The sequence below is a fragment of the Frankliniella occidentalis genome, unplaced genomic scaffold (genome assembly GCF_000697945.3).
Source record: "Frankliniella occidentalis isolate FOCC.00 unplaced genomic scaffold, Focc_3.1 Scaffold32, whole genome shotgun sequence".
Classification (NCBI taxonomy): Eukaryota; Metazoa; Arthropoda; class Insecta; order Thysanoptera; family Thripidae; genus Frankliniella; species Frankliniella occidentalis.
In genome coordinates, this window is record NW_026267162.1 from 1,815,081 (window position 1) to 1,833,611 (window position 18,531).

The window sequence follows — 18,531 nt, forward strand, 5'->3', positions numbered from 1 at the left end:
GGTAGTGGTACGGGAAAAATGCGAAAAGGTAACTATTGCTTCGGGTTCCCCTTGATAAAAGAAAATGAAAATGTCCTATGCCCAAAGATGATCGGAATCGAAATGGCAGAGTTATTCCCCCCCAAATTGACAATTTGGTCGTTTTTGCATACTTTTTCCCCTTTGGTGTCTATTAATTTTGCCATTTCGACTCTGATCGGCTCTGAACATTAGACATTTTCTATTCAATTTGTAAAGAGGAGTCCACACGTGGTACTAAACCTGAAATTTTGTAATGTCTGAACAAAAACAAAGTTTTTAAATTTCAAATAGAAGTGTTTACATGTGCATATGCTTGGAAGCCACCAAATCTCTGAATAGGACATGTCAAAACGTTTATTAGTCACACAACTTCATTTCACTATACCTATGGATTTGAAAGGGACTAAACAATATTAGAGCCAATATCGCAAACTCAGGTAGGATATGCCCATCAAAATCAGATCATGATATATAATTTTCCTAAATCTGCAAACTTTGTCTAGAGTCGTATTCTGCTGAATGATACTCAAATAACGCCTGGTGGTGTACAGTGGACCAAGCTCCGGAACGCTCGCCACTCGGCTGTCGACTCCACCTTACGTGTGCCATTTTGCCCTTTTTTTAAAATTCTAGGTTAGGTTAGGTTAGGTTAGTCTGTGTTCAGATCGCAAAATGAGCTTCGGTGTCAGTGGTATCGCTCCTCATCATCGCTTGCCCCGGGGGGAGGGAGGGGAGGGGAGAGGGCCGCCGGTCCGAGGATTCGAACCAACGACCCCCGGGGGGACGGAGCCAGCTAGAGCGCGATACCACTACACTACCTAGGCGGCGAGAGAAAACGGCGTCTGGATCATATTTGAGCTGCCTTCGCCCGGCCGTTGCAAACGGAAAGTGGAAAACGAATTACTAGTGGGCTTCGAACCCTTGACCATCGGTTCTCCGAGCTGGCGCTTTACCGACTCAGCTACGGCGCCACGATACTGTCGGTCGCTGCGAGAGTCTTGTTTGTGCGTTCGCCCCTTCGCAATAGAGAGCGGAGGAGCGAGAAAAGTCGTGGACCGCCCGCTTCGGGTGGGAGTCGTTCCCACACCGAAGAGATCAGTCATTGACGCCTTTACCCACTCGGCCACTGACTGCTGGCGGGGAGACCTCGTCCGCCACCTGGAACAAACCCCCAAATATTTAGCCAAGGCCTGGATTCGATCCGGGGCCGAAGCACACGCATCAACGCAACTTGCTACTTTTTTTATTGTAAAACTGGTATTTGAAAAGGTTGGCATACAGCGCGCCCCGACCGGGAGTCGACCCCACGCCATTGCGGTCAGATGTATACGCTTTAATACACTCCGCCACTGACTGCACGTGGGGGGACCGTGTCCGCTTGTGCGTCTGTCTGAAGTGGACCTGACTGACCACCTTCTCAGAAGGCCCCGCAAAAAATGTTCGCCTCGACTAGGAATCGAACCCTCGCCAGGCGGTGCGGTGGGCCGTGGACCAAGCCCCAGCACGCTCGCCACTCGGCTGTCGGCTCCAGCTGTCGTCCGAGAGTTCAGAACTGGGTCCCGCTTTCCAGGCCCTTGCTCTTTCGTAAGGCTGTCCCTCCGAGCGCTTTTGTTTTTGCTTTCTTCCTTGCGCTGTTTTTACTTCTGGTTGGTATTCTAGCATTGGCGGAAGAAATGAATCCGTCTCTAGACGGTTCAGTTTAAGCTGACTCGGACCCTGTCGGCCCTAGCTACAATCGTGTAGCTACAAACAGGGACGTCCGTCACCGTCCACATCCGCTGTTCGCATGACCGCGCGGCGCTTGCGTTCGGCCCACGAGCAGTGCGAGCTACACACGATTGCGGAGCGGCAGAGCCGACCCTCCCCTTATTACTTTACTGGCCACGACCTTGAGGTGACATCATCGAAATGAATTCCCGAATCGGTGCGGCGAGATCCGACCAAAGAAATGGGGAGACCATAGAGGTTCAGCCCATGTGCTTCGCGGACGGACGACCCCCTAAGGGTCAAGTCCTTGCCTTACCGTTGCCGCTGGTCCCCGCGCGCCCCGCTCGCCGAGTGGCCGCCCTGCCGCCCTGCCGCCCTGCGGTCACTGTCCTCGCGCCGCCGCCCTACTGGCCGCCGAGCGGGGCCGCAGCGCAGCCAAAGAAACCCCACCCCCTTCGGAGCGGGGTTGCGGTGGGAGGCGGGAGGGGAGGGGGCGGGGGGCGATCTTGTTAGGGCGAGGGAGGACTAGCCCCGTGGGGTGTATTCCACTCTCGCTAAAAGCAGTAATAAGATGTCCGCCGGAGCTCTTTGGGACCGCAGAATTGAAGGGAACGCACAAAACTCTTTTTTTTTCTATTTTCTTTTATTATTACAAACACTTTAACAATTTCTTACAATTCACCTCATTGGATCTTGGACCAATTCACATTCCCCTCTGGCACAGAGTAACACAGAAACATAAGGACCCCACGGTGACACGTTATGAGTATGTGGTACTTCCCCGGAATCACAAATAGAGAGCTTTGGGTCACACTATTGGGGGTTTTACCAAATTTCCAATTCAAGACTAAAAACATGTCATACAGGATGAGAGCTGCGTGGAATGTCTTATCATTTTTCCTTAACTAAATATGCAGTTCTAAACAAAGTATAAAAGGGGTAGAGGGACAACTCTCTTCTCTCAATGGCGTCTATACACATATTTACATAAATTCAATGTAAAAATACAGTTATTAATAGAACTATTACATAATAAAATGCAAAAATCATAGACTTAACAAGTGGAGAGAAACTTTCTTATCATTTGTTGCTCAGGCCAGCAAAAATATTTCAAAATTTTCTAAATACCATGTCCTCTTCTCCACTGTACTTCCCTCCTTCCTCATACAACTCACTATACTTCAGTCGATCTCTGTTTCTCTTTTAAGAATGGACAGCTATACTTCATTGAATAGTTATTCATCATGGTTGGAACACTTTCAATTCAATGATTCAACAAAGGCTACTATATTGAGCATCATAAAAATTATGTTTATCAACTGTGAGAGTTCATACTTGTTCACAATTTTTGTATCTTTTTTTAGTAAAGACACATCTTTTAAGAGAAGTTCTTCTCACATGACTGTAAGTTTACATAATTAATAAGGGGTACAGTACTTGTCATGGAATATTCAATAAATATGATTCCTGAACTTACAATGTAAGATTTACTTTTGTGCTTCAAATGTGAAATTTTTAAACTGAGTTAATTGGGAGAAACTTCCAATTAATCTTCTCCCCGTAGTACTTGATGGAGGACCAATAAGCATTCAGGAATATTTTAAAGACTATTTTAACAGACCAGAATATACAAAAAACATCACAAATCCCACCTCATCACTTAAACTTATAAAATAATCAGCAAATACCTTACTTGATAGTTGCAAAATATTTTCTCAATAGCCTCATTATAACAACTTTTACAAAACAGCAAAAGCACATACTGAGGCCAGAAACCGCAAGCAATATCCATATCAAGTTTACATTGACGACTTACAATTAGAGAACAATCGCAAAGTAAATCATATTATTCCCAGCACACTACATGTTGTTTTGGCACGTGATTATCAGTAATAGTGGTCCACATTGAGCGTTTGAGAGACGACTTGTTTGAGCAGTGGAGGCGGTGGGCTAGCCTCGTAGGCAGTCCTCAAAGTGGTCATCAAAGGGTCCCCGTGGAGTTTGGCCGGAGCCCCCTCAGTACGGGTGGACGGCCGCGATGCCCACCCTGGGCGAGGACGCCGCGCTGTTGGCACGGTGCAGGAGGTCGTGGTGTCGCGGGGGCGGCTCGGCGTAGCTGTGCCTGTACCTGGCCGACACCTGCGTCCGGTGGCCCGGCGGCGGCCCCGGCGGCCCCGGCTCCCTGGCCGTCTCCCGGTCGAGGCCCGGGTACCGCTCGCGCTCGTCCAGCTCCTGGTACGACCGCCGCTTGAACTCCTGCGCCAGCTCGTTGGAGTGCCGGCGCCGCTCCTCCTCCAGGGCCTCGAACACGCTGCGGCGCTTCTTGTCGGCCAGGTAGGCGCGGGGGTCGCCGCGCGGGTGCGGGGGCTCGTCGTCGTCGTGCTCGCGGGGGTACGGGTGCCGGGGGCCCAGCGGCGGGCCGAGCGGCGGCCCGGGCGGCCTCGGCTGGGGGTTGTTGCTGCTGCGGTAGCGCTCCAGGGGGATGTCCATGTCCTCGTTGTAGGGGATGCGGTACCGCTGGCCCTCGTCCATCAGGGGCTCCATCGGGTACGGGTAGCCGCGGGCCGGGCTCCGGAACCTGTCCTCGAGCGCGCGGTCGCGGTGCACACTGCGCGAGCGCGACACGGCCGCGCGGAGGTCGCCGCCCGAGCCTCTGCTGGGCTGCTCCCGACCAGGGTGCTCGCCTCTGGCGGGGTGATCCCTGCCGGGGTGATCCCTACTCGGGTGATCTCTCACTGGCGGCTCCCTGCCGGGGTAATCCCTGCCTGGCAGGTCCCGGACAGGGTGGTCGGGCCTCGCAGGATTGTCGCTGCGCGCGGGGTGGTCGCCTCTCGACGAATGGTCCCCTCTGTTCGGATGTTCGACTCTTGGTATCTGGTCCCTTCCGGAGTGGTCCCGGATAGGGTGTTCTCTGGCAGGATGGTCCCTAGTGGGGTGATCCCTGTTGGGATGGTCCCTGGTTGGATGGTCTCTGGTGGGATGATCCCTAGCGGGGTGGTCTCTTGCGGGGTGGTCTCTTGCGGGGTGATCCCTGCTAGGGTGATCCCTGTTGGGGTGATCTCTGACGGGGTGTTCCCGGACGGGGTGGTCCCTGACTGGATGATCCCTGCCCGGGTGGTCCCTAGCGGGGTGGTCGGATCTAGCGGGAACGTCGCCACCTCTGTATCCTGCGGGGTACTCGTGTCGGGGTGGTCCGGAGCGCGACGTCGGCGCCGATCTGGTCGGCTGGGGCGCGAAGTCGTCGACGTCGTCCTCGAGCGACTCCCTCGACATGCGTCGGTTGACGGCGGCGATGATCCGTTGGCGGCCGCCCGTCGGCAGCGCGTTGCCCGAGAAGTCCACGTCGTCGTCCTCGTCGTCGTCCGGGTAGTAGCGGGACGCGTGGTGGTTGCCGCTGTCCGGCACCTCGTCCTCCGAGTCGTCCCTCGACCGCGACCACGACGGCCGTCGGGGGCGGGGGCGCGGCCTCGGGCACGGCCCCATGGCGGGGCTGATCGGCGGCTCCACGATCTGGAACGAAACGACGCTTGTAACGGCCTTGTTCATTTCTCATACCGCGCCAGGCAGCGCCGGGCAGAGCGGAGAGAGGAAGCCGTACCGGCGGGCTGTGCGGCGACTGCGGCGCGGACTGCTGTTGGTGCAGCGGCGGCTGCTGCGGCCCGGACCGCCGCTTCTCCAGGTTGAGCTGCATCACCCTCTCCTGCTCCTCCAGCCGCTCGCGCTCCAGTGAAAGGAACTTCTCCTTGGCGTCCTGCAAATGGTCAGGTTCGTTTAGCGAGCTCGCATCCTACCCGCCGCGCCGTGCCGTGCCGAGCAGGCTGGTGAGAGGCCCGGCCCGGCCCGGCCCGGCACGGCCCAGCCGGTGGAGCAGGCCGGCCAGGGCTCGCTCCTGTTTGAAGTGACGCCGCACTTATATGGCGGACGCTACTCGCGAAATGAAACTGCTCGTACAAGAACGTTGAGATGGTCCGCCAGACTAAACGTGCTCGCGCGCTTATGTCAGCGACCTGGCCGTTGGCCGTTTGCTTACCTGGAAGCGCTCCCTCGGCGACATGGGGCTCGCGAGTGAAGAGGCGGCGAGCTGTGGCGCTCCCTTGCGTCCGTGAGGGGCGGACCCGCCCCCAGGCCCGCCCCCGGGGGCGGCGCGGTGCGGCGGCGGGGACAGGGAGCGCTGCGGCGAACGGGCCACCGCCCGGGGCGATCTCGGAGACCTCGGCGATGACCTCGGCGACCTGGGTGCGCGCTGTCGTTCGTCGGCGGGTGGTCGCCGCACCCGCGTCCGGGATAGCTCCTCTTCTTCCTCACGAGAGTGGTGCCTGTCGGACAGAGAGCGGTTGATGATGGAGAGAGCAGGTTTTGATTTTTACTCAGCCTAGAGAGTACTCTACAGTAGCCTAGAATGTACAAAGTCGCTGATTCGCTTGCCCACTCTCTAAACGTCTACGCAGTGTTTTTGCATAATTGCCGACATATCGATACATACAGACCTTGCAGACTTTGTGCACTAATGAGTACATTATGATAAACTCGTATGGTAAAAATTTTCTGTAGATTTTTTACATAATTTTATACGCAGAAAGTACGTCCATCATTCGCACGAATCTGAATCTACCAAGTTCAGCATCTGTAAGCGCTCATAGCGCCTGGTAGATAGGCAATATCTTGCCTGCAGTGCACGCGTGTGTGGCGGGGTAGCCTACCCAGAGTCTCGCAGGCGCTGAGCTCCAGTATTTTGCCGAATGCACCTGAGAGAAACGGACGTACTTTCTAGATGATCCCTAATAGGGGACCGTGCTCAGAGGCAATAAGCAAAAACAGTGTAACTTAACTGAAAATGTGGACGCAGCGAATTAAGCACCTTGTGATTTACCCCAATCGACTTACCTGTCGAGCGGCGATGTGGGGCTGGCGTGCCTCCGGCGCGGGCCGGGGGCGGCGGTGGCGGGGAGGGGCGCGGCCAGGGGGTGGTCCCTGAGGTCTCTGCCGAGGGAGCCGGGGGCGGCGGGGGACGTGGGCGACGGGGAGGCTGCTGGCGAGTGCACGCGGCGCGCCCGCGGCAGGCTGAGCTCGGCGGAGGCGTGCGAGCCCCGCCACCCCGACAGCGCCCCGCCCGCGCCCCGCCCGGGCTGCACCAGGAACAGCGAGTCCTCGGACGGCTCCTCGTTCCACTCCTCGTCTGCAAGAGAATAGAACATGAACGTTAGTTTTGAGCAGAGATGATACCTTACACTTAGACTAAACATAACCATTTACGCTCCACCCTAACCAAGCAAAGTCGTGACAGTCTGAATCTGAATACGCTAAAATCTAAGACTATAAAATAAAAAATAAATCTGCTGCGAGTGCAAAGAAAAAATTCTCGAGAAATATGCAGTCTTTCCTTTTCGTAACTGCGTATGGTCGTCGCCATCATCGGTTGCTTTATGGGAAAGTGCGGGAGAATCAGTGGCTGAATGAGACGTGCGTTCGTAATTGCGCCGCTATGAGGCAAAATGTGCCTCGCAGCTGGCAGCAGGTTGTGTTGTGCCCTGTACATGATTGTGTCCCGCAGCTGGCACCAGGTTGTGTTGTGCCCTGTATATGATTGTGTCCCGCAGCTGGTTGCGTCCCTGCAGCTGGTTACTAATAATCAACCGTGGATTGAACAATCCACTACGTAGCGAAACATAAGAGAACTAACGAAAAACCTAAAGAAAATCAATAGGCTCAAGCAAAAATAAAAAACAAAAATATATAGAAAAAACAGCAACAAAAAAAACCAACGGTATTGCAAAGTAAGCAAGCACCAAAATTGGGAGAGGTGATAGTCGTTCTCGCTCCGGCTCCACAGCTGGTTGAGCCCTCAGCTGGTTGAGCCCCCAGCTGGCCATGACTCTTGCAGCTGCTGCTCTCGAGTGTTGCGTTAATCGCACCTCGGCCAGTCGGTCTGCGGTATGCGATCAATCAATGGGCGTGATAGTGGGCCGCGGATAGTGTGGTGGTGTTGGCGAATGGGGGCGCGGCGCGGCGTGGCGTGGCGTGGCGTGGCGTGGCGTGGCGTGGCGTGGCGTGGAGGTGGGTGCTAAAAGGCATCGCCCCGTGACAATGAACTGTACGCTCCCCGCGACTTCGCACCTCGCCAAGTCGGCGCTATCGCAGCTCGCCGCGATGTCGCCAGCGCAAAGCCTCGTCAAACGATTTTTTAAAAAAATATTTTGCTTTGCACTTGCTTTTTAAAGAGATGGGAAAGCCTCATAATTTTGACGTGTATATAGGAGGGCGCCTTCACACGGGCTTTAAAGTAATGGCCTAGTCATATCAATTCAACCCGTCCAATAAATAAATCACCTCTTTAACATCGACAATCAAAGTCCTTCATTGGCTCTTCTGCGCTCGCTCAGTGCGCACCCTATCCCCTTCTCTCACCTCCAATTCGGCCTTTACTTTCCCAGGCGTGCGCTCTCTGTCGCACTCGCTAGCTTGCCGATAGTCTCTCTCTCTCTCTCTCTCTCTCCCTCTCTTTCTCTCTCTCTCTCGCTCGCTCGCCGGCAGCTATGAGGCCCCCGAGGCCCGCCCGGCCGGCCGGCCCGACCGGGCCATTGTCGGCACGAAACCGGAAAGGGAACGAACAGGCCGGCATATCGGAAGTGAAGAGGCTGTTCGCTGTTCGACGCGACCAACAAGCGGGCGGGCGGACGGACGGACCCACGGACCTGTGGGGAGACAGACGGACGGACGGACGATGCGCGCGGCATGCCGCTACCAGCATCATGGGAGTATCGGCGGCCATAAATATGGAATGGCAAACGTTGTTGCATCGTTACGACACCGGGCCGTTAATTATCCGGAGGCGGTCGCCGAGGCGCACCGCGAGTTTCTATTTCATTTTTTTTCTCTCTCTCTCTCTCTCTCCACCTCGTTCCAAACATTTCACTCGGGGCTATTTCCTTTTATCATTATCAAACGCCGCGTCGTCGGCACAGCAGCAGCCTCGACTGTCCTTCCTTCCTTCCTGCCCTTCCCATACGTGCCAAGTTAGAAAAAAAAGTGTGTGCGATATAACCTCGTCACGCACAGATGTAGTGTTTGGGAGTCGTAAGTGTGCGGTTTTGCAGCACACTTGTGTGTGTGTATGTGTGTCAGTAGGTATGTCGTCACATCACGTCTATTTCTCACCTCATACGCTTTGCAAAGTGATGGATTGTCACACACACACACACACACACACCTTTATGAGTGGACCAGTGCTTGCGAGGCACGCTCGTATGTTTATGGCTCGGTGCCGGCCGGCTGACCGCCCCACTCAAAGGAGAGGCCGTCGCCGTCACCGGCGCTGCACTTTTTGACGTCAGGTGTCCGCGCGCTTGCCCACATCGTGACCGCTAAGCGCGCGCGGGCCGCGCGGCCCTGCCTGGCCAGCACCGCGGCACGCTACCACCGGCGGCGGCGCCACCGACCAAGGCGCCATCGCAGCCTTTTTTACTACTTTCGGAGCTGAATTTTCCCTCCTCGGTGCGCTGCTCTAAAAAGGAACAAGCTTTGAACGCTGCTGATAGCCGCCGTCGTGCTTGTCCTGGTGGCGCGGCGTGGCGCGGCGCGGCGACCGCGCTGTGCGATAGCCGATCCAGACTTGTCCAGCCCGTGTGCCCCGCATGGCACGGCCATCGCGCTCCAACCCGTTCACAAAAATAAAGTGTTTTTGCAATTTTTTGAAAGAGCAAAAATACGTTTACATGGTTTAATTCCGATGCCCCCCGAACTCTGAAGATGATATCGACACAGGAGTACTGAGTACGCGGAGTTACTCACACTTGGGGTTACATTCGAAATACCTAGACTGCAGCGAGAATAAATGCATCGGAAGTTTCGTGTATTGCGAATCTACTCAAAATTTAAATATTCGTGAATACTAACCGAAACTTTACTGAACAATCGAGAAAACTAATATTAATGAATAATCGTTAATAACAATGAATATCATCTGAATAATGTTGAATACTAATTGTTGCTTGAACCGTCAATATCCGCCGAAGTTGTGGGCCCCTCGGACTGCAGTCGGCGCACACTCGGGGGACTGACAGCCCGGGACACAGAGCTTGCTGTGCTCCCCGGTGAGAGCGCCTCTCCGGGTAGGCCGACCCGCCGAGCACGGATGTCCTGTACGCCGTACGGTTGCCTGTCCCGCCATCCGCAGGCGCTCGGCTCGTGCCGGCCGGGCACTGTGAAAAATTACCTCGTAAAGTTACGACATTACATTTCTTGTAATTTGGAATCACAAAATAATGTTGTAATAAATTTACGGCGGACCATTTTTGCTCGTCGATTAATTCCAATAGGAAGTGATTGTAATTTTACAACTTCAAGTTGTAATTTTACGGACTCACATCATGGGAAATTTTCCTGTATGCTTACGAATATTTTTCGAACTGGGGAAGCTGGGGGTTGAAAATAGGCCCGTACAAAAGGCGATAGGCGTATGCTCTATTTGGCAACAGCTGAAATTCGTATAAAGTCTATGGCGTGGTCTGTAAACGATTCAGAGGCTTCAGGGTCGCCTCTGCCAGCCAGTGGGGCTTCCTTGCATGCACGATGCGCCTTGCTGCCTAAAACAACAAGCTTGAATGGGCACCGCCACACGAAAGCTGTTTATATTCCATAGGCCTCACGAACTATACAAAAAATATTCAGCAAAATTAAGAACACGCTTCTCGAGTCAATACGTTTGAAATGTATCATACTTGATTTCAATTAAAACAAGGTAGACGCACGTTAAAACCGTGTGAAGCTGAGCTAAATGTGCGTCTACCTTGGCCTGCGGCGCGCTAAAATTAAAATGTTTTCGCGATTTTGGTTGGCATGCCTGTCCACCTCACAGCCCACGTCTCACGCCAGGCGCCTCACTTCACGCCGTCTTCCGGGCGGTCTCCCCTTGCGCTTCCTGACAGAGCTGAGCATTTAAAGTTAAAGTTTAATTTCAAGTTCAAGTTAAGCTCAGCAATAATAATTTTCGGGGACGGAACAAATAGACTGATTCTGTGTGATGATAGGACGACCTTGACAACAGCTAAAGGTACTTTTATTTGGGAATTACTCATTTTTTCGGTTTTTAAAAGAAAAATGAATAATGGTGGCTTAGAAAGTCGTTGACGAAATGGCTGCGAGTTCGCAGGTCACGTTGCGGTGGAGTAATCATAATGGTGGGAACTGGAGCCCTGCTCGGCTCATGAGAGAGAGAGAGAGAGAGAGAGAGAGAGAGAGAGAGAGAGAGAGAGAGAGAGAGACAGACAGAGACAGAGATACTCGTCGTTACGCTCAGGAGATAGCGGTGCCACTGCGCAGACGCGGGGCCTGACGATACGCCAGGTCTCGAGCCTAAGGGCACTGTCGCCCGGGGTATCGCGCAACTATGTACGGTCGGTGCAGACTGCGGTATGCATCGTGATGTCACGTCGAAAAGTGTAGCGGTGTGGTCCCTCATGTAACAGCCGACCTTCTGTCGTCTGCCTCAGTCAGTCTATGTCGACATGCGTCTACTGCAGGTGGCATGCCACTCCAGGGCAGAGGTGTGTGATCACACGTGCACGTGAGTGCCTTTGGGCGGGGTTTCTTTGAATTACGGATTACCAGGATTACCTCTGGAGTATCCTCCGGAGTACGGAGTACGTTGCCTTTTCCCTAGCATTACCCCGGATTTCCCTAAAATTTCCTCGGATTACACCTGCCGGATCACCAATCGGCTGTCAGCCGGATTACCTTAGTTGTTTTCCCCTCGGTCTAACTCATTACTTTATTAACACGTTCAGACGTTCAGTGCGGCTGTGCATCTTGTAGTCCGTAGAAAAACAGCTCTTATGAAAATTAAACTCAAGTTGACCCTGCATCGGGTAGACGAGACGTCTGTTGTGCGGGTTTGCCTACTCTCTGCTCCCTTACTGCCACTAGCCACATGCAGGGACGCAAACCAGCCGACACCGACGTCTTCTCTGTTACACCCGCTGCACGAAAGGTACCCAACTGCACAGAAAAATGGCACACTGCACCAAGAACCTCAGAGGGAACCAATGCAACCGGAGGAGGGGGGGGGGTACGTTGACTGATAAACATCCTGAAGACCTGTTCACCGTGAACAAGTATTTCCCAATGGAGCGGTGACGACCAGGTCACGGCGCCAGAGGGGCGCCGTATTACGCATTCCGATCGACACTTGACTGCTTCCGGCGAGCAAAAATAACACCAAAGCATTTTATTTCCATTTAAATTTGATCAGAATGCGACGACGACGACACGCCTGGCCCGCTGGCCCGCATAACGTTTAGGACCGCGGCGGCGGTGCATTTGTTTTTGGGCGGGCAGAGCTGCAGCCCTCTGCGGAGGGATCGTGACCGAGGCGTTAATCTAATCCGGGCGCCCGGTGATCTCCCAAACCGAACGCAACAGAGCGAGCAGACTGCTCAGCAGCGCGCCTAACGAGTCCTCTGGACCCCGTCCTGGACCAAATCAAAGAGGCATCGTCTCCTTATTGCGTCACGGACAGAGATAAAAACAAATAAAAATAAAGAGTACCGCTGCTTAAATTTTCAAAGCTCGCCTAACCAGAAAGGCACCGCCTGCAGAAAACACTTTCCTAATGTGAGCGAGCGGTCTGCGAGCAGATCCAGGCTATGGGCCGCGGTAGCTCGCTCTAACTAGGCTAGGAATGCAACCCCTTCTACACTGTAAAAAAACAATCACGGCGCAGCACCTTAGCGGGCCAGTCCTAAAGGTTTTAATGCACTTGTAATGGCACTGGCACTCCTAATGTGGTAAACTTTAGTACTTTTCCCCAGGCACGCTTGAGTGCACTAAAGCCACTAATAAGTTTTATCAGCCCCTTATAGTGTGATTCTCTCGGGCATTCACTGCTAAATTGAACTTTTATCGCACTGTTCGCCGAACTCTCATGTGGAAAAATTATGAAAAATTTCCAGAATCTTTGGTGCCACTTTTGAGTGGGAGAGTGGGTCGAGTATACCTGCTAGGGGTGCGGCGGGCGGAGCCTTTGGCCATCCTTGTCGAACGGGTATGCATATTACCGCGTGTCGGAATTGGACTATTCACATACCGCCACCCGGACAGCAAGGCGTGGCGGGGCGTGGCGGGGCGTGGCGCGTGGCTGCCGGGCAAGCCTTTCTCGACTGGGCTCCTTTGCGCCCGGGAGGGGAGGACGGGGCGCACGGGTTTCTCTATATCTCTGTTCGGAAAGGTTATGATTAAATATCGGGACGACGCGCGCCCCGCTGGCCGAGCCGGGCCGGGCCGGGCCGGGCCGGGCCGCTAGCCTGCTGCCGCCGCTGGCGGCCGGTCCAGAAAGGAAACTGCACCTCCCGTGTGGGAATGAACCACTTGAGAGAGTTCCAATGTCTCGGCCAGGCCGGCGTGCGCCTACCCTGTTTGGAACCGCTCGGGCAAGGACGGCAGGCGGCAAGTGAGACACCTGCTGGGCCGACAAAGTCGAAGTATAGAGGCAGGGACCGAAACATTATAAGAAAAAGAATTCCCCGGGGTCAAAATTAAATTTAAAACATGAAAATTTAAGTGCGTTATATTGCAAAATTTTCGAAAGCAACGTTCTATTTTGTTGAAGTAGTTTTAAATCTAGATTTTAGCTTATAAAGAATCAACTGCTGACTGCTGACTTTTTGTTTCTGTCTCAAGTGAATTGAATTGCCTCCACAGTCGGGCACGTCAGCACAGGAGCATCTTCTCAAGGCCTAGTTAAGCACCTCGCACTACTTATTGACAAAGGGATAGACACTTTTGCCGCTCAGTTGAAAGGCCGGTCCAGCACGGCTGTCCAGCGCCCCCGCTCGTTAATCACCTTGGCAGTCATCACTCTCTTGATAACACCGGGGCACCCCTTTGATACACAACGTCACGCCAGGCCGGCCGAGAAGTGTCAAGGCCTCTCGTGGGGCGGGGCGGGGCGGGGCGTGGTGGGGCGTGGCGGAGTGCCGTGTGCAGGCCGAACTAGGCTGTTGCAGAATCATGGGAGCAGAGTTTGAGATGAAGTTAGTGGGACCCCCTGCTCTTTTGAGGGATGTGTATACCCAATTGCTACACCCACTGCATCCACTTCCGTAGCCTACTTGAATTCAACTTAAAATGGCAATATGCTGCAGATAATTTAAACACACACACTCTAAATGTCGCAGGACAACCATAGTAAATAGAACCGGACTGCTTTAATTTGTAAAAAGCTGTTAACAACTGAAGATACATTTTTGTAACTGACAATACACTTGTAGTAACTAGCTAGTTACAATATTGTGGATGGATGGATGGATGGATGGATGGATGGATGGATGGATGGATGGATGGATGGATGGATGGATGGATGGATGGATGGATGGAAGGATAGGTGGGTGGATAGACAGATGGCGCGAGGTGCCGCGCCGAGGTGACGATGGCCACCGTGACATTTGCGTCCACTGAACGGCGCGCTTGTGCAGCGGGAGTGTTTGAAAGCGAAGGGACGCCGCCGCCAGTCACCTGCTGAACGGTTCGCCCTTGAGGAGAATGTCATCGCTATTGTGTGCTCCCTGCGGCAGCAGTGGCAGCGGCGGCAGCTGCGGTGGCAGCCACACTCGAAAGGAAAAGGGTCATGGAACACTGCGCCCTCCACCCTTCTCTCCTCTTGCACCCAGCTATAATCGCGCGCAGAAAGCACAAAAAAATTTAAAATAAATGGTGCAGGCAGCCGGGCAGAGGCGTGGAGTCGTGTTTTACACCCAGCCTATTAGTTCCTCTGCCTCTGCGATAATGCAAATCAGCTGATTTACATAGTCGCCCGGCCCTGGTCCATATCCACCTCTGGATCGGATGCAGCCAAGGGCGGATAAAATAGCCGCTTCCCTCCCCGTTCCCTAAAAAAAAAAGAGAACCCAACCCTCGTCTCAAAAAAAGGATACATTTCAAATCAGAGACAGAACACCTCCTTTTCTCACTGCTACCCGTCGTCGAGAGTCTTGAAAAACACGTTTTTCGCGTCCTTTCGTCCGACTAATCGCTGCCAAACTTTGCACGACGGCTCAATCAGCCCGAGAGAGAGAGAGAGAGAGAGAGAGAGAGAGAGAGAGAGAGAGAGAGAAATGGGAAGAGGGGGGGGGCTCTAGTGATTTTAACGCACGCAGCAGACCGAGACCGAGTTTCACACGCGGGGGAGCGTGAGCGGTAGGTGGTATTACCAAATATTCAAATTGCCAGAAATTGTTAAAAACGCAGGCTAACTAGAGGGTAATCACAGGGTAGCCGTGTTGCTCCTTATCCTCATTCGAACGTGGCGCAGCATAATACCAGATTATTCTTTATCTGCCTGAGAGACTGTGGTCGGCAGAAAACAGCATGAAACACACGAGCAAGAGGCGTCTCGTAAAACTCAAGTCTTGTTGGAGGGTGCGACGTACCTCACATCCCGGACCCTCTATCCCATCCGCCCTTTACCCTAGCCGACGTGGTACCCACTTTGGTTCATTTCGAAGGTGACGCAGCAAGCGTGGCCAGGCTGGGCGACCTTTGCAGAGCTGCCAACTATTGGGCAACTAGCGGCAAACAATAAGGCGAACCACACGCACGACACGCATCGTGTGACCCTGAGGGCGGGTCGGGAGAGAGGGGGAGATGGGGGCAAGGGGAGAGGGGGGGGGGGAGAAAAACTTTTGCATGACTCCATGCTCAGAAGTCGAGAGAAAGTCAGCACCTTGCCGCCCGCGCCCGCCCCTATGTCTACTCGTTGCGGTGCGGTTCACCTGTCGTGCTGTCAAGTTGGATGGATACAGTGGCTGTATACCACCTCTCGCCTTGTTGCGAGGGTTCCATCGATTCGTTTCGATTATCACTCTTCTTCTTCTTCTTCTTCTTCTTCTTCTTCTTCTTCTTCTTCTTCTTCTTCTTCTTCTTCTTCTTCTTCTTCTTCTTCTTCTAGGCCTAAGTGTGGAACTCCACTGTTGAACACTCCTCTCACTGATCTGAGGAAGTGTTCAACAGGAGAGTTGCACATTATAATTGTACAACTACCGAGTTGAACACTTGCAAGTGTGCCACTACTGGATTGAACACATGCAGTTGCGCATTTACAAGTGTTGAGCAGTTGCACACTTGGTTTATCCGTGCAGGGGAGGAGGCGAGGAGGACGGACTATTTTGGCTAGGGGATGCTACAACCTGCGTCGTTCCCTACAAGAAGGTGCTGCAGGGGGAGAGGGCGCTGCAGCATTATTCATTCGTTGCAGGAGGATACGCAGCGCGCCGCCACTCCACAACACAAGGGCCTAACCCCTCGGCTCGGGTCGCTTGCATTCCTCCTATGGAAAGGGCGCGGCGGCGCTGAAGTGGGGCTCACGCCGGCTCACGCGTTTTATCAGATAGTTAATTACGGGCGTGCCGAGCGCCACTAGTCTGATAATGACAAAAGGCAATGGCCGTCCGACCTGATCTTTCTACCGTTTTAAAAGTTAAACGTTTCCTGTAGTTCTTTTCACGTCAACGCAGCAAATTGTTTTTGAAAATACCTGGATCTTACGCTTAAAAATCCATCAAGTGTGAGAATTTTAATTCGTACACTTCTTCAGGTAAAGGCGTGGATTTTTTTCAGAGTTTCCCAAACTCCTTGCCCATACCACCTGGATGTTACAATTAAAAATCCATCAGGTGTGTGAATTTTAATTCGTACACTTCTTCGGGTAAAGGCGTGAATTTTTTTTCAGAGTTTCCCATACTCCTTGCACTTGGTTTTCCTGTGCAGGGTCTACTTTTAATTTCTCACGGAGTAACGTTTAGTCTCGTTAGCCGCCACCGCCGGGCAGGACAGTAACGATTAGAATATTATATGGACTAGAGTACATAGTATTGCTCGCCGCATTCGATCAGAGATGGGAGATCCCCTTTCCCAATCCTTGAAATGCACTGCTGGGGCTGCGCAATGCTTTCTCTATTGATATCGATACGGGCCGCGTCGCAACGCGCTACACACACTGGGGTGGTAGTGAAAGGACGCGCGCTTGTATGCGCGCGTGTGTGTGTATTGCAAACTCTAACTCTAGACGCGTCCCTAGATGAGTTCACTGATTTGTCAATTGTCCCAATAAGTAAAATAGTCGCTATTGCGATTCCCCATATATAATCTGTATTAGGTGCCCTATACTTGAAAACACGGCATAAACTGTGTTGTTATTGTGATATACCTGATTCCTCTCATGCCAAGCCTTGGGATTGCAGTAAATACACTAGATGGCGTGTCGTCTTGCCACGCTCGAGGAGCTGCAGTGGAGCGAGCAGTCAGGTCCATCGAGGGATGGGTATCGCTGATCTCGCCCCCGCGGGTCACAGACCGGGCTGGGTGCCGCCGCCGCTGCAGTGGCCATGCCGACTAGTGCCCCGCATGCAGGCCCATGCAGGCCCTTAGAGCCCGACTTAAGCTATAAAGATCACACGGGATATGACTGAGTTGTGGGTGGCGAGGAGAAAGCCCTGCCGGCCGCCCTGAGAGGGCGCTCCAGCCCGTGTTTTATACGCGCCGAGATGTTACGTATCGGACGTCCGTCATCGTCAGGGCAGCAGGGTGCGCCTGGCGGATTCTGGTGAGCTGTCTAGTATCGAAAATGATTTACGCGCGTTTTTTTCTTCCCCTCCTTGTCTCTTCTTGCCATCTTTCCTGGTTTCTGTTCATATTTTTCATTTTTCTTTGGCGAGCCACACCTCCGCGATAAGAGTAAATCCTCGAGCACTTTTGCCCGAATGTGGCTGATGACGACTTTTCTCCCCCTACCAGGAAGAGGTGTCTGTTGCTACATAGTCTGTCCCCGTGTGCTTTATTCGTTTCCTTTTATTTCTACCGCCACCGCTGCTGCTGCTGCCGCCGGTCGCCGCGCGCACGGCACGCCTCTAGGATCCTTACCAGCGGCGACTGCAGACAGACATTTATCGATAGCGCTATGCAAAGCGAGCGACAAGGCCATGTTGAGACGGGCGTGGCGGGGCGTGGCGGGGCGTGGCGGGGCGTGGCGGGGCGTGGCGGGGCGTGGCGACCGGCATGAGTGCACTACTCTGCCAAAAGCTGCCATCACTTTTCGTACTTTTATAATTTTTTTGCGATGTCTCTGCCTCTGCCTCTCCTCCGTTTCGGAGGCCGCCGCCGCCGCCGCTGTGGCACGCCGCTATCTCTCTTGCATCGCGCATTTTAGGAGTGACTCGTGTCGCGCCCGCTCGCGCTTCCCATGCGTGTTGTGTGTCCGCAGCACGCCGGCATGTGCATCTGTCACGTCTCTCGCCAACATTTTTGCTGCATTTATACCCCTTTCCCCCCTCCCTCCTGCAATGTTTTATTTGTCATGTTTTTTTTTCTTGTTGTTTTTTTTCCGCGTCTGGCGGGCGGCCGCGGCGGGAGAGTTCAAATGGGGCTGCGCGGCGATGGAGTCGCTCGGCGTCGAGCTTTGCTGCTCGGTTTTGTTTTTTTTACTCCAGTCCCCCTGCTCGTCACGACGATATGAACCCACCGAGGAAAGCACGCGGTGGCGGTGGCCTATGTGTGTGAGGAGAGGAGGGCGGGGGTGGGCTGGGTTACGCACTTGGAGGCGCTAAACTCCACTGCGTGGAACGCACTGCTTTCTCCGCACCACCGTAACGTTACGTTGTACACACGGCCCGCCGCCGCCGCTCTGCTACTGCTCTGCACGTGTTCTTGTTGCTGCCCGGCCAATTATGCATCATGGGGTTGTAAACGCGATTAGTTCCCATTGCGCGGCCCGCCACCCCGTGTTTCTTCTCTCTCTCTCTCTCTCTCTCTCTCTCT

At 53.6% G+C, this 18,531-nt stretch overlaps 2 protein-coding genes and 1 long non-coding RNA gene across 9 annotated transcripts in view; 1 reads left to right on the forward strand and 2 right to left on the reverse strand.

Annotated features, from left to right (window-relative positions):
• Positions 1–2,144, reverse strand: part of LOC113207085 (alpha-tocopherol transfer protein-like) — an 8,245-nt gene extending 6,101 nt beyond the window's left edge. The window contains exon 1 of one of the 2 annotated variants that reach the window (XM_052265879.1): positions 2,045–2,144. The gene's annotated coding sequence lies outside the window, so the exon portion shown is untranslated. The remainder of the gene's footprint in view (positions 1–2,044) is intronic. The other variant, XM_052265882.1, reaches the window with a different exon arrangement.
• Positions 2,145–2,350: 206 nt separating this feature from the next.
• The window catches only part of LOC113206947 (serine/arginine repetitive matrix protein 1), a 109,295-nt gene continuing 93,114 nt past the window's right edge, over positions 2,351–18,531 (reverse strand). For all 5 annotated transcript variants that reach the window (XM_052265898.1, XM_052265897.1, XM_052265900.1 and 2 more), the window contains exons 3-6: positions 6,613–6,904; positions 5,759–6,044; positions 5,327–5,479; positions 2,351–5,238 (exon numbers count right to left, since the gene is read on the reverse strand). In XM_052265898.1, the coding sequence (XP_052121858.1) occupies positions 3,745–5,238; positions 5,327–5,479; positions 5,759–6,044; positions 6,613–6,904 (2,225 nt within the window). In that variant the 3' untranslated portion in view covers positions 2,351–3,744. The remainder of the gene's footprint in view (positions 5,239–5,326; positions 5,480–5,758; positions 6,045–6,612; positions 6,905–18,531) is intronic.
• LOC127749112 (uncharacterized) overlaps positions 5,349–18,531 on the forward strand; it is a 65,855-nt gene continuing 52,672 nt past the window's right edge. For both annotated transcript variants that reach the window (XR_008010973.1, XR_008010972.1), the window contains exon 1: positions 5,349–5,493. This is a non-coding gene — a long non-coding RNA (uncharacterized LOC127749112). The remainder of the gene's footprint in view (positions 5,494–18,531) is intronic.